General features: G+C 39.1%; 1 protein-coding gene across 1 annotated transcript; it reads right to left on the reverse strand.

Moving 5' to 3' along the window:
• Position 1: 1 nt before the first annotated feature.
• On the reverse strand, positions 2-15,943 carry sdcbp2 (syndecan binding protein (syntenin) 2). Its single transcript, XM_020635349.3, has 9 exons — positions 15,764-15,943; positions 10,893-10,944; positions 10,398-10,494; positions 7,263-7,363; positions 6,244-6,408; positions 3,927-4,102; positions 3,246-3,417; positions 2,648-2,739; positions 2-1,649 (listed from the first exon to the last, which is right to left on the reverse strand). Exons 2-9 carry the CDS (start codon positions 10,941-10,943, stop codon positions 1,595-1,597), a joined length of 909 nt encoding a protein of 302 aa, XP_020491005.1. The 5' UTR covers position 10,944; positions 15,764-15,943; the 3' UTR covers positions 2-1,594.
• Between the last annotated feature and the right edge of the window lie 364 nt (positions 15,944-16,307).

Below are 16,307 nucleotides of genomic sequence, written 5' to 3' on the forward strand. Positions count from 1 at the left end.
GTTTATGTGAACAGAAAGACTGTTTATTTGTTTTACAATATTATCTTGGTCACAATTGTGTATAAACTTTTAGATTTTTCGAGCATTTTCTTACAGAATGACAGTGATGTTTATCAGATTGCATACCTAGAAAATTAAAGGAATACATGCATCCAAACATGAACAGCATAAAAAGGAGCAACTTTACATATCAGGCAGAAGTTCACAAATGTGCGCTCTGCCCCCCTCAGTATAAGAAGGAATATTACAGAGGATCTCGACATTTTGCAGAGAAGAGACCATTTATTGGTTTCACCCATGATGTGGATTTTTAAACTTCAATCTGAGCATAGGATATTCAGCATTAAATTAGTACTTTCCTAAAGCTAACATGTTTGTTTCTTACGAGTTCTCTCATTTACATGAGGTACCACAAACACAATGATAAAAAAACTAACATTTTGAACTTACTATTGAAATGGAAACAGGAAAAACAACCCTTTAAAAAGGTAGTGGAAAGTGCACTTAGTGGGTGTGTCCAGCACATATCCTGTCCAAACAAATGTCAACAATCCCCCTCGAAAATGTATTTGAAACACAACAGGACCATATTTGACAACAACTTCCACTTGGCTCCTGATACCTACTGCACTGTGGTCTTTGTTTGTTTTGTGTTGGTGGACAGGACTCAATCCCAGCTGCATAGGGGAACGAACATCTAGTGCTGCCCCGTTCTCTACACTTCCCCCGGGAATGTTCCAACAAATCCAACATATCAGAGTCTCATCATGACTACATTGGCCCATAGAGACGGGAAATGTGGTTTAATGATAAATCGCTATCTCTTGAGAAGATGAAACTCTCTCTTTTATGTTCAAATCCAGGGACCATCAATGTTAGGGATGAACAAAAAGACATTTTTCTTTTGTTTTACACAAATATATGGTTTAAACTAAAGACAATGATGCTAAAATGGTTGAGTTTTACTGGCCATGTAAAAACACCTGTACACTGGAATCTTAAAACATGTCAGCAATTTCTTTTTACATTTGAGGACATGGGTTTGAACTCAGCTCAGATTTTTATGTACACACATAAGGGACAGAGAGCAGGGACGGGGAGCACAGCCGTTTTCTTTGTGGTATTAATCTGATAACTGACGGTTGGCTTTTTTCAAGATCAAAAGTCACATGACAATGATTCTTCTCCAAGATGAGGAGGAAGCTCTGGACTCGTGATAGTGTGCATGGCTTTAAAAAATAACATTTTGTACTGTCCTTAAACCTCAAATACAAAACAAGAAAAAACAGGTAATACTAAGCATACAAGGTTAACATACAAAGAAAAGAAAAGACTTGGACATGTCAAAAAAAAGAAGAGGACATTTTGAAGAGGTAAAGAAAATACTGAAATGAAGAATAGAAAAAAAAGGCATCTTAAGATTTATGTTAAGGATGAGAAAATGAAGCAAGATGATGATTGTGATGCAGGAGGTGGTTTGGTATGAAAAGAGAGAGATATACAGATATGAAGAAAGACAAGAGAGAAAGAGAGAGTGAGAGAGATATCTCTGTATTGTAGACATCCTGACAGTTTACAGTCCTCCTCCTCGTCTTCACACCTCTGGGACAGAGTGATCCATGGCTGATCGCAGGAGACCGCTGGACATCCTGGTATAAAGAATCACATCGAGGAGTTTGTCAGCTAAGATATAAATTACAGTTATTGTGGTGTAACATCTCATGCTTCAGGTGGACCTACTTATGCTGTTGTTTTATGAAACTATGTTAGTGCACCTGGTTTGGGGGGGTAAATGTCAATTGATCACTTTTCCAAAAACATACATTTGTTTTTGTTTTTTCTACAGTGACTTTATAAAGCATCCTGCTTACACAGAACAAACAAACACAGGGAGACTGGAACAGAATCAGTCGCTTTGAGACGCTGCACAGAGAACAGATTGTTGCAGTTTTTAAACACTTCAATGAGGAAGAGAACAACTGTGGAATTAAAATGTAGAAATTAGGGGTGCTGGTAGCTCAGTGGTTAGTGTGTGCCCTCCATGTGCAGAGGCTAAGTCCTCTAGATCGTGCGACCCAGGTTCAAATTTGATCTTTTCAAATTTGCTCCTTTCCCAGGTGATTACCCACTCTCTCTCCCCACTGACTCTATCCATTGTCCTATCTCACCAATAAAGGCACACAAAAAAAAAGCCAAACAATAGATCTTCAAAAAAGTTGGAAATTAGAACTGATCTTGATATGTGGTCATGAATTATTTCCTAGGATTACGGGTACAGAGGACATTCAGGATGAGGATAACACTTCTATACTATACTATATCTATTCCATTTTTTACAGTGCTTTGGCAGTTGGATATTTAGCCCGATTTATTTGAGCCAAGAACAGGGCTGATGAGATGCAGTGGAGTTACTGTTTCGCTGACTGTTCGCTCAGGATGGATATTGGAGCATGTTGGCACTGCAGACACAGCTCTGCTTTTTCAATCAGTGAAGAACTTAAGAACCACATTATTTCATTTATTCACCATCAATGATCGGAAATCATTATCAAATATGGCAAATTTTCACTCTGATCTACTGTAAACTTTCCCCCTGTGTCAATGCCTAGTGAATGATAAGAGATAACCTAAAAACATTGAGTCCTACCTCTTGATCATGTGCTCGTAGATAAACTTGGGCATGGTGGTGATGGTCATGGCGGTGGGAGAGGTGGTCAGAATGTCCTTGACCTGAGAATCCTGCAAATTTTTATTAAAAAAAGCAGTGAATTGAGGAAATGAATAACTGCACAATTTTTGATTATTTTTTTACATTTATTTTAAAATATATTCAAAGCTTTAATCACAGTGCAGGATCAAACTAAAAGCATTCATGTAAAACAGCGGACTAGAAGCAAACTATGAGCACACGACTGAGACAAACTAAACACTTTTTCACTTCACATCTGAACAGACTGACGCTGGTTGAATCTGCACTTACTTAAATTGCTGCATGGTGCCATGTTAAACTACATTTAGCCAGTATGTGAGCAGCTATTCCAATACAAAATTCACATTAGCCACCAAATATTAAACAAGCATCACAGGTTATGTGTATGTATGTTCTAATTTTAATTTTCTACAAGACATGAAAAGTGAAATTCATTTCATCTTAAAGAGTATGTTACTTTCTCATATAGGGACCATTTAGTTAACAGTTTATATCCATCAATGAGCAACACTTAAAGAGACAAGCAGTGTCTGACCTTCAGTCCAATAACGTTTTGCCCATTGATTTCACAGATGTAATGTTCAGTCAGCAGGCCATTGCGAGCAGCAGATCCATCCTTGACCAGGGAGGTGATTTTACCAGACTTGTAGATAAAGCCCACATGGCCTGAGCTGTCTTTGTGCATCGTGACAGTGCGCTGAAATGGCCTAGAAACACACACACAGCACCCAAACACGGTTCAGAAATATAAAGCATTGTGATAAAACACAGACCGTGACTTTTATTGAAAACTACCACGTTTCTGTAAGTTTACAACTATATATAAATGATAAAAAATAAATATTAACAACTTTGAGACTAATAGGAAAATAAGATAAGAAAGAAAATCTATTTGTTCAACTTCATGAAAACAAAAGTAAAATAACATGTCATCAGTTAGGTGCAAGTGATTGAAACAGCCAGCAGAGGGAGCCAAACATTTCAGCTATTACAGAAAGTCCTGAAACTTTAAAGAGAATATATCAGTTAACGCTTAAAGAGCAAATTGATTAAGCTCATGAATGAATACATTAATAATTAGTCCAGCAGCTAATCAAATAAAACTTCTCACCTTCCCTCAGTAAAACTCAAAGACTGAGAAAGTTGAATCAAGTAAAAAAAAAACAAAAAAAACAGTCTTTAATGTTGGGACATTAATGTGATCAGTTCTGCTCACCTGTCCCTGACCACGAGCTCGATGCGGGTCTCAGCGGCCGCCTTCAAAGCCTTGTGGCCTTTGTCGACACTCCAGCCGGCGCAGTTCTGTCCATTAATCTGAAGAATCTGGTCACCAAAACGCAGGCCAGCCAGGGCAGCAGGGGAGTTGGCCTGCACCAGCTGGACAAACATACCCTGAGAGAGGAAAGAGGAAAGAGATAAAACATTGAAAATAAGTCTAAGGAACAGAGGAAGAGGCAACACAGGCAATGGGATCTAAAACAAAGGACTAACTTGGGGAAAGAGTCAAGGACATGCAGAGGAAAGAGGAGGAAACACCTTCAAAACACAGAATTAGATGGCAGGCATTACACACTGTAAACTTATTGCAGTTATAACTTTGCTGAATTACCTTATCCATCTCTGCAATGAAGTATCATTTTACATTTTTGTACACGACTTTGCAATATTATCACCCTGTTAGGTTGTTATGAGCCAACATACTTTGTATGTGTATCCATGGCAACTCAAATGAACATGCTCCATCTCACACACAGTCATTTTATTGCACTCTTATTGTCTGATCTGTTCAAGTAGAGTTCATTTTTACTAAAACATTGGTTACTACTAGAGATGAGTACCAAATACCAGTGCTTTTTTGTACCGGTACCCGATTGGTCCGTACCGGGGGTGCCATTAAGGTCATGGACTGTTTGCTTTCAGCCAAACAGCAGACAAGTCTACTAAAATAGTTTAGCCTAACAAGCTGCAGCTCGCCTTTCTTGCACATTTTAGAGGCAGTCGCTTCCGTTGTGTCTATGCGTGTGTGTGTGTGTGTATATGCATGCCATCAACCCGTCCTCTCTGTGTGCCGAGGCTCAGCTGAGAGGAGACTTGAATGTAAGATAAATATGAGCAAAATAACTGAAGGAAAGAAAAATAAATGTAATTACTGCACACAGACGCTTGTGATAGCAAAAGCTCTAACGTACTGTAAGAAGCATCACAGAGCATGTTGTGTATTAACTTTAATGGACTAATTAAATGGTAAAAACCAAGTATAACCATAAGAGCAAGACTCTTAAGGTGGCATATATTTCCATGATGTTTCTACTTAAAATATAGTCATTTTAAATTAAATTATGAAACTAATCCCATTATTGTGATGAAACCTATAGTTGCATATTTTATGTCTTATATTTAGACATCTTTCAAGCCATGTATTTAGTTTTTCACCAAATAATAAAGAGTTGTAACAATAAGTATCGGTATCGATCGGCAGTACCAGTATTGGTACCGGTATTGATCAAATCCAAACAACACCATCCATAATAATTACAAGACAGTGTGATCATTATTTAGGCACAGATGAAAGATCATATGGCAACAATTTTCAACATGCTGTTTGTTTTTGTTCTCCCAACTGCAGAATAACTGAAATCGCCCGTTCTCGCAGGATTTGTGATGGGTCTTCATACCAAGGCAGTCCTCAACATGTTATTTTTAGTTGTGATAAGACAATTTGTATCAATGCACTGGGAGATAATAGATCCTGTGCATGGTGGGAGGATGGAACTTCTAAGAATGTCCTTCCTTAAAGTCCAGTAAGACAGTAAAGCAAATGTATAGCATTACAATCCAGCTGCATCTGGTCTTAATGGTTTGTTAACTTCAGACATCAGGCCCTGTGATAAACAACGTCTAATTTCTAACTATTTATCAGAGGCTTTACACAGAAGGAGCTCAGACTGATGTGGTAATCTAAAGCTAAGGCTAAAGCTACTTACAGACCTCTTCATGCATGTGTTTCATAATTATTGCATCTTAACGTGAAGGCAGGCCTTAACTGTGAAACAAATAAAGAAAAATGAATGCCAGCAGCAAAACTAACTAAGGACACTTAGACTGGTTGTCCACTCTACTGGTGTAAAAGGGTGGTGAGGGGGGGTCTGTACCTTTTTACTTACTGTGATCACTGAAAGCTCAAATTAAGTTTGGATAAACTTTTATTAAATGAATACTTAAATGAATAGGAACTCTACACAGTGTTGTACATTGCGTCTAATAAAAGTTGTTAATTGATGAAACCCCCCGTGTTCTACATGTTAAACCATAGGATGCTCTGTACACTGAGAGAAACCGGTAAAATATGGATCTTCTTTTTAAACCAAGTGAAGCAGAGTCTGGCCCAGATCTTCCTTAACTTGAGTAGAAAAATAGAAAAAGTGGGTGTGAATTTCCTCAGCTATTAGTTTATTGTCAAAGAGCTTTTGATGACTGGCCTTCAGCCTGAGCTGAATTATTCATGCGAAAACAGTTTCATGATGCTGACTCACGTTGTCGATGGCCCTAAGCCGCAGTCCAACCTTCCTATCCTGGTCTTTGCAGAGGATAATCTCCCGCAATCCGGGGCGGATCTCTGCCCTCCGGATGCCCACATCGGTCCCTGTCACTGGCCGAACCATGCCCCCATAACCTGAGCTGGAGGGCACTGCCACTTGCTGAGGAGGGAAGAGAAAGCCAAAGAAGATATGACAGGAGAAAGGGAGGGTTGAGAAAGAAGAAGAGGAATAATAGATTATGGGGGCATGTAACATTAAAATTCATTTGAAGACAAAAAAAATAAATCATTGTGGAGGTGAGGATATCAGCAAATGGCAGAAAACACAGATGGTTACATGCCAGCTGACTAAGCTAGGGTGGTAAGAGATCCTTGCATGTGTATGATACACAAACACACAGACTAACGGTTTGAGGGGGAGTGAAGAGCTCCCACTCTCCCACACACAGCTCCAGGCCTGTGGTGAGTCACTCAGTAATGTGGTGATCCAGGAACATAATACTGTTGTGTTTAATCAAATGGAAAAAAACAACAAAAACACTGTTTTTTGGTTGTTGTTTTTTTAAAACACTGGACCTGAATGTTTGAAGGGAGAGGCTTTAAGGGGTTTTTATATTATAAAGAGAGTTTTGTTAATGTACCACAATTATAAAAGCAACCACTTCTGGGCAAAATTAAAATGTAAAATGAAATTTCAGTGATCTGACACATTGAATTGTCTTAAAAGGTATTAGGTAGTAGTTTTATGGAGGTTTCTGTGTCTCTAGAGGGAGCTGTGTGAAGTCTGAAATGTCTTGAAGGAATGTCTTTCCAGTAAGTGTCTGTCGAGACAAATTTGAAAATGGAAACAAGCTGGGGGTGTGGTGTAAGAAGAAAGCTTGCCAAACCTCTGTAGCTCACTACTTTTGATTTCGACTCCAACAATGTTATGAGAGTGCTATAATGAATCTGTGGAGTACTTTGATGTGCATGAAAACAACTGAAGTTGTGGATGCATTATTAACAAACACTTACATTGTCAGCCACAGGCAGCAGGGCCAGGTTCCTCTGGACTTCATCGCTGTCCAGAGCAAGACCCATGTAGTTACCCAGCTCCTCCAGGTTCGGATACAAGCCTGGGAGGAAGGAGAGAAGGAGGATGCCGAGAGGGTTGAGAGGAGGAAGGGAGAAAAAAGGGCAAGGAGAAAGAAAGTTACTTGAATGAAGACAGGTGATTTAACCTCAATTAGATTATAAACATTCATATTTATTTTGTAATGTTTTCAGTTCACAGATGTGCAAACACAAGTCCATAAGTCGTGATTTAAGTGGATCTCATTCTTTCCCATACTTTATATTTTATTCATGCTGTCCATCACATCGGATCAGGCCTCCATTGGAGGAATGCTAATAATGAGCACTCGGTGTTGCAGTGCAGTAAAACTTTCCAGGCATCAGTATTCAATCCCTTGTTATGATGGAAAGCCTATGACAGGAGCCTGCCCCTGCCTCTGCAGCAGATTACTGCATGTATCCAGACAAAGGTGAAAGAAAGGGCATGTGAGGAAAGAAGTGAGAGGAGGAAAAAGTCTGAACAGTTGCTACAAAGCAGCATACATGAGTACTTGTGCTGGACAGTCTAGCAAGTGTTAGCACTTGATGTGCAGTTCATTTGACCAGATCTCCCACAAAGCAAAAGCATTAGCTTAGAAGATAAATAGCAACTTGTCAGAATGTGCTGGTGCTTATATTGATTTCTGACGCCACCCGTGCTTAAGTCAGGGCCCAGCTGGGCAGCCCCAGTCAAAAAAAGTCTGGATTTAGACCAGCTAGATAAACTTACGCACTTGCAAGCATGTCATGTTACTCTGGCCAGCAGCAGGACAGAGGGTTCTGTTGCTGGGACAGATGGTGCAGAAAGTGAAGGTCAGGGACAAAACTTTCAGATGGATATATTTTCATTCATCTATCCCATTCAACACTAGTTCTGTGGAGAGTCACTGTCTAATATCGGAGCTGTTGAAGCATTTCCTATTGAGGAAAGTATCGTAAATGTTCCAGAGAAATATCTGGAACATGGTGTAAGAAAAGGAAACAGTTGTAACTTCTTCAGGTAAGAAGCCTAAATTCATATCCTGGGGTTGCTTCTGAGACAAACTTATTTTTAAGGAGATGTATCAGTCAGGATGTGTTTTTATTGTCCTTGACAAATTAGTACTATGTTGGAACACATGAGCAGTGCAGAGACAGTGCCCAGGCAGTGAAACACATAAAAGACCCTCATGCTCTGCTGAAATAAAATAAGCGCACATAAACTACATAAATTAAGTATTTTGTGCCTTTCTTTCGGGAGGAAGAAACACCAACATGTTTCAAGCTTAGCATATGAAGTATATAAAACTTCCCAAAATGCAGATCATGATTCACTTCACACTCCTACACTAGGACCTCCCCAAATCCTTGCTTCATTATTGCAAAAACTGAGAATGTCCAGTCATTGCTGCCAGTTACCCTCTCTTTTTCTCTCTATTCATGACTTTGTGCTGTTTCACAGCCTGCTCTTTAATGCAGCTCTAACAAAATCTTGCTTCACAGTTATACAAATATAAAAATAATGCTTGGTAAAGAACTTTGCTCTTTCATTAAATTCAAAAGCATTTCACTGTTCTTGTACTTCACCCTTTCTACCCAGAAATCTCCCTTAAGCTTCAGTATTTAGGAAACTACCTTTGAACATAAACCCTTGTTTCCAAATTAGGGAGTCAATTCCTTCTACATTTCTTTTTCTCTTCATGTCCCATCAGAAATCTCTTGGATGATTCTTTCTTAATACTCAAATTACTGGCTACAATGACTTAATCAGTTAATCAAGTGCCACTGATTTCAAAGACATTTAGGAATGCTATGAGTTTTTGTATCAATTTGCATTTAATATGTTATTTCAGTGGTGTAAAATGTCCACAGGTGTGATCAGTAACTGATTATGACTGTAGGACTGATGTGTGAGTACAGCGTCAGTAACTGTAGACCTGAGGTCTACATCAGCAACAATGCCCAGGGCACAGTTGGGCTAGAGGTTAGGTCCTCCAAGAGGGCTGCCTGGGTTCAAACCCAACCTGCAGCTCCTTTCCAGCATGGCATTCCACACTTTCTCCCGTTATCCTACTGTCCTATCAAATCAAGGCAAAAAGCCCAAAAATAAATCTGAACAAAAAACAATGCAGGATGTTCTGGATAGAGGAATGCTGTCAAATGAAGTTACATTTACTGACATTCCTTGAACAGGGAGTACAGATTAGTTAGTACTGTTTGTGTCTTCGGTGGAACCAAACGCCTCTTTGTGTTTATAAGGATGGGCCATGAAAATATTAACAGGAGTAATTAAGGTCAGGTTGACTGACTAAATGACTGCAATTTTACATTATCAGTGCATCTGGATGGGCCGTTGATCAGAGCTGATCAAGTCTCTCACATTTAACTCTCTCTCTGTTTCCATTTTTCACACAAGGGTGGAAAAAAATTCCTCTCCTCTCTTTTTGCTCACCCCTACACCCCCTGGGTCTCTCTCTCCCTCCTTTTCATTTCAACTCCTCCTCTCTCTTTCTCCCATCAGGAATAGTCCCAGCACAACTGCCAGAGCTAGTCTCCATGGCGACTCACAGCTAGCTCTGCTGAGGTAAAACAAAAGCCCAAAAGGCCCATAGGACTTAGAATCCAAACAGAGAAAAGAGAAAGTGAATGAGTGGGAGAAGAGAAAAAAAGGGGGAAAAGTGAGTGAAAATAGGCAGAAAGATTTGCTCTGCAAACTCTAAAGAACTCCTTTTCCCCCATTAACTCTTTTCTTCCTTCTAACTCTGGCTTACTGCCGAGTTCATGTTTCCTTTGACACAAACTCAGAAAAACATAGACCTCTGAGGAGGAAGAGAATAAACGCGAGAGAGAAACAGAGTGACAAACAGAGCTAAAGAGATAGATATCATAGACTGTGTGGGGGGCCCATTTTCTTCTAATAGAATTGCAAAAAGTTAAAAATAAACATGGAAGAGGAGACAAAATTACATGTATAAATAGGACAGTGGATATAGATGAATGTGTTACAGTTAAAATATAGAGAAGGAGGGTGGTTTTTGTGCCATTTTCATAAACATGGACAGTTCATGCCAGACTCACTTGATCCAGGCATCCCAGCAGTTACAGGCTGAGGCTGGTAGGCTCCCTCAGAGATGGCTGGCATTGTGGTGGCAGCGTGGGCATACTGGGCCTGGGCCTACGAAGCAATCAGAAGCACCAGTCAAATAAAAGTGTACATTACAAATACATTTCCTTTTTTGTAAAAAGAAAGGTCCTTTTAGCTTGATTATGCATTATAGCTATTTATTTTATCGACTGCGTAACACTTTATTTGACTTAATGCACTTTCCTGTTCTGCGTCTGAACTGTTTCAGCTCAGTGTTTTTCACTTGAGCTGTGGATGTTTGTGTGTCTGTATTTCTGATCTTGTCTTCTGTGTACCTGCTGCAGATCTAATTCCCTTCAGGATAACAATAATAAAGGTGAATTAAAAAAAAAAGGGAAATAAGTGGTATTGGCTAATACAGACTACAGCTAACTTGATGATTATCTCCAAATAGATGTGCTAAAATCCATCCAACCTGACACACTTACCTTGATAACCTTGTCGACCTTGAGGTCCTCGAGGGATGGATACAGGGACATGCTGCAGGGAAAACACAAACAGCAGTGAGTGAAGGACGTTCAGAAAAGGAAGGATGGCAAAGTTTTATAAGAGAACAAAGCTCACCAGACCACTAACCAAGATCACCTGATATGACCTTCATGATATTCATTACTATGAAGCATGTTATCAGGTATTTACATTGAATAAAACGACTGTGAGATGTGATAGGAGTGCTAGTTCTTAGGAGTACACTGAGAATCAAATCAAACTCTGCTTGTTAGACATTAACCCAATCCAGCTCTAAAAACAGGTGAGAAAGTTTGACTGGCATTTAGTAGGAAGACATGTTTTCCAATCTATTTGCTTTTATTAGTTTACTGTATGCCAGAAATGACGTTATTGGTTAATGGACAACACCTTTTAAATGGCACAAAATTGGAGTGCCAAAGGTATTCTCTGAAGCCCATAGCTTTACTTTACACACCCTGTTCAAGCTCAGTAAAATTATATCCAGTTTGCTATTCAAAATCTGTGTGGTTCGCTTTGAATACAGCCAATTAGTTCATCTTGAGCCAAGATAATGGAGTAATATGTTAAATCACCATGATCACAACACTGGTTATGGTTTTTCTAATATTTCAACAATTCTACGAGGTGGGTATGTTTTGGGGAGAAGAGATGTTTGAGGATAATTCTTTTCCCAGAAATAAAAAATCACAAACAATGGTCCAATCCTAATCTCCATCCAAAAGCCTGAGAACTAAACACTGGTGAACTTAAATGACACTAGACCTGCAGTGCGTGGGTGTGCGAGTCCATAAGGGTTTCACTCATTTGTTGATTCATCATGAGGCACATACCTGCCTGCGTAGCATATGAGAAAACTTGTTAAGGCCTCCTATGCCACCTTTGTTTCTGGTGTTTTCTGAAGCAGACTGTTGTAACGACGAGCGTCTCTGTAGTCAATTACTTGCGATTTCTTTCCTTTATCTATTTTGCTCATGTTTATCTAACACTGAAGTCTGCTCTCAGCTGAGCCTCGGCACACAGAGAGGCAGGGTCGATACCGGCACACACACACAGACACAACGAGGTGCCTCCCTCTAAAATGTGCAAGAAAAGCTTGTCACAGCATGTTCAGCCCGGCATTAAATAAGAGGGACTAACGAGAGCACAGTTTTTCCATGTGCTTAACGGTACTCCCAGTACCGGCCAATCACATGCTGGTGCCAAAAAGTACCGGTATTCGATACCCGGCCATCCCTAATGAATAGTCGCACTGCATTGTTGCTTTCGTTTGTAGTAAGTAAGTGATAGTCCGTGAAACTTGTTTTCTTTGTAGGTGTAAGTCTACTGTTTGAAGCAGTTCACAAGAACAGATTTTCATTGAAAACAAGCTGATCTGTTCAGGCTAATAAATTATGAAAACACATTGCATGCTCAGTGCTCTTTCACTTTAGTCTCGACTGTATCAAAGGCATTTCCTGTACAAACTCATAAGTAGCATTTAAGTGTGACAGATATGTTAAAGATAAATAGACCCAATGTCCAGAATGTAAGTATCCAGCACAGTTCTATTTAGAAGAAACAATTACAAATCTTCAACAATAATTCACTCCAGAAATAGAAGAGCAGCACAAAACACCAAAACAAGTGAGCTAATGGACACAAACAGAAACCTTCAGGATGTGTAACACAAGGAAACAATTAGAGTACTATTACGTACGTCATGCCTTTGTTACATCACAGTCACATTATTTTTTTATGACACAGCATCTCTCTTGTCTAACCCTGCCCTCACACTGGGTGACTCTAAGGTGGAGGTGAGACGAAACTGTAAACCAAGTGAGAGGAGTACAGAGAGGAGGCAGGCAGAAGAAGTATGGAGGGAAAGGGTGATCGTGCTACTATTTTTTCATCTATTTTCAAACTCAAATCACATTGCGCAACTTCTTTGTTTAATTATAAAGCTTTTTTTGTAGTTCGAACTATGACATAACTTACATACAGCTGACTTTTGTAAAGTACAGTCTGTCAAACAACATAATACACGAGTAAACAGAGGAAGGAAAAAACACAAAAGGACATAAAAGTATCTAAATGTTTGATTTTCTAAGCACTGGGTGATGGTTTAAAACATTATAATAAGGACACTTTACATCCGACAATCTAAATTTGAAGAACGCATCACATTACATCTTTTGTAAAGTATCTTGAGATAACATTTGCTTTGATTACTAAGATTGATTAACACCACATAAACAATAAACAGCATGACAGAAAGAGGAAACAAACTGTTTAATCTGTCAGCTGACTCAGATAATACAATACATGAGAACAGGACAGACATTAAGTAGCACAATGATGAGTCATAAACCTAAGTTTGTTTGAGTCTCTGGAAGCTAGGAGATTTTGCTTCTTAAAGTTGACCTCTATTGTTAGCTAATGTAGAATATTCAAGATTCAGTTTTTTTATGTCAAGGTTTAAAGCTTGAATTAATCTCTTTATCATTATTTGATTGTTTGGTTGCTTGTTACAGATTGGTGTTAAAATTTAAAACAGAATAAGCAAAGTCATCTTCAATTGTCTTAATCCAAGACCAGAGCTATTCAACATCAGCAACATATTCTTCAAAAGCTCACCACCCCCCCCTTTAAAGTCTTATCCAAAAGAAAAGCAAATTATAATTTGCTTGTGTCATTTGCAAATTCCAAATACAGCAAGATGAACTTTAGCATGAAAGAATCCTCACCCATACTGTCAACCACACTGTGACAATTATATGTCACAATCACAAGACTTATGTGCACATCCCTTGCTCAATAAGGAACAGAAAAACACAGTGTGGAGGATTACAGTATAATTAAACAGACATTATGGACAACTACCAAAAGCAGTACAGAAAATCACAAAAAGATACAGAGTGAGATGGTAGACATGGCTTAGGAATAAAAAATACTCTGTCAAGTTGAAAAAACAATTATGTTGTACCTGAAATGGATAATTTCCAAAGAATACTACCCCAAAGACACTAGATTGTGTCAACATTACTCATCAGAAAAGGGCATTTTCAATTTAAGTACAAAACAGGTCACCTGATGGATCCAATTCTGATAATATATACGCACACTGGAAGAACATGTGGCCAAACATGCATTTGACACAAGTAAGCGAAAGGATGAGTCTCTACGATAATCAAATAGTTGAAAACACAAACACATCACTGCAGGATCTCACACTCCCAGCCACTCCAGCCACTACTCTATCCAGTTATTCTTAGTCCTCACAGACAAGTGCATCATTGTGTCAGCGACACAGAGGGCCATTTTAATCCATTCTAGTGTTTACTTTTCAGCTGTGTTTGTTTGTTCACTTTATATTCCTTACTCATTTGAACCACGGGAACCAGGACACAGACTTATTTTTTTGGCATTACCTGAGCATGAAAAGGACCATTTGTTGAAACTTACACAGAATAAAGCAGGTGCACGTCATTTATATCTAGTTTTTATTTTATTGAATGTGTTTAAATGATCATCTACTTTTTTTTCATAACACAGTTTCTTCATATCCTCAGTTTATTCAGTTACAGGTTTTTTGGGGGGGGTTTAAGTTACTGCATATCTGTTTTAAAATGTGTGGTTGTGCTGCGCTGATTTATCAGTGTGTGAAGTCCAAACAACAAAAAATTGTTGTAAAGACTTTGGTATGTCTGCACAACGTTTTAAATACAAGTGTTTCCATCCAAATAAATCTTTTCCAGTTCAGGTCTTGCTTTCAATGCACAATTTTATTTGGATGCTACAATTAAATTGACTGTCTGAAACCTGAATCGAGGCACTATCTGAGTGAAAATCGAACAACCCTCTTTACTTCTCCGGTCTACACAGTTAAGAGTCTAGCTGTCAGCTGTATATAAACAGGCAATGTCTTGCTTTTAAGAGAGCTGTACTGCAGGAAGCTTGACATCTCTGTTGTGTTTGTTCCTACGCAAGACTGAAAGCATGAAGCTAGCAAATCAAAAGCTTTGGATGGAAACTGAAGAGGAAAACACAGGACTAACTTCAGTTCGCTTGAACTAATCAGTTATCTAAAAGAATGTGTTCTTCTTGGCAGCTTATTTTGGTCTATTGACATGGCTGGGAAAGAGACAGAAAGAGTGGAAGGGAGGAGGAAGACTGACCACGGAGAAAAGAAACAGAGATCTGTACTGAGTGACCCACACCCTTTTCACTGTAATCCTTATGATGAGCATGCTATATGTTTTTCATTCCTTTAATTTCCTATATTGCCATATAACATTGAATTAGGCGTTGCATACGAGTATCTTAGCGTTAACCTTACCATTATTCTTTATAAACAGGCACCATGAGCTGCTATATGAACGCTATGAACAGGAACTACATAGGATCAGACATAATGCGTAGGGCTTAACTAACGTTTGCCTAATTATAATGGATTAAACATCCCCCTGCAATACTAGTATTGAGGCAAATGCTTGCGTAAAAAAATAGTTAGGAAACACAGCTGTAGTTATATAATAATACTGAGCGAGTTTCAACACAAGGTGTTGTTAAAAGATACAGTGCGGTCATTAAAAATGTACGTCCACCAATCGGTCGGCTGTTAGCTGATTTAACAAGCAGATATTGTAGTTATTTAAAACGTAAACAAGAGGAAATATATATGTACAAACACAAAAAATAGTTGTTTTTTGAGCTGAGTCGCTTAGCACATCGTCTTTGTTCCAGTATTAACAGCAGGGGAGAAAGCAGCTAGCCGCTATGTTAGCTTGTAAGATAAACGAAACCTAGGTAACCGTTAACGTTATAGCTAGGGAGGAGAGAGCCGTCTTACCTTCAATGTATTTGTTGTTATTTCAGCTCAAACCCGTCGGAATATGAGGCAGCAACAAACTCCTTTATTTCTGTGTTTATCTTTTCGGTCTACGTCGCTCTGGCTCTTCGTCGTGGAGAGGAGACAGCACCGAAGGGGATTTCTGGAAAGTGATCTCACTGCTGGCTTCCTGGTCGTGCATCCAACGTCAATCAATGTTGACGCTTTAGGCCACGCCCTCTCGTCGGTCTCATGTGACCAATTATATACTACAGTGAAGCGAACCGTCTTTATGGCCGAATGACTAACCAAGCGAACACACTTTACATAACATAACAATAGGCCTGTGTTATGTGTTTTCTGGTTGTTTTAGAAAAACTCCAACTCTTGCTCTTAATTTTGAGTTGACCAACCCTGAGACTGAAAGCTCCAAGTGGGCTCTATGTTCATTGTGAAGTGTAAGTGCGAGTGTGGTGAGTGGAAAATGTCATCGTCAGTGGACTTCCTCTTGTATGATTCATCCTTGTAACGGGTAAATAAAGAATAGCCACCGTTTAAGCACAGT

This window comes from Labrus bergylta, chromosome 12 (assembly GCF_963930695.1).
Source record: "Labrus bergylta chromosome 12, fLabBer1.1, whole genome shotgun sequence".
Lineage (NCBI taxonomy): Eukaryota > Metazoa > Chordata > Actinopteri > Labriformes > Labridae > Labrus > Labrus bergylta.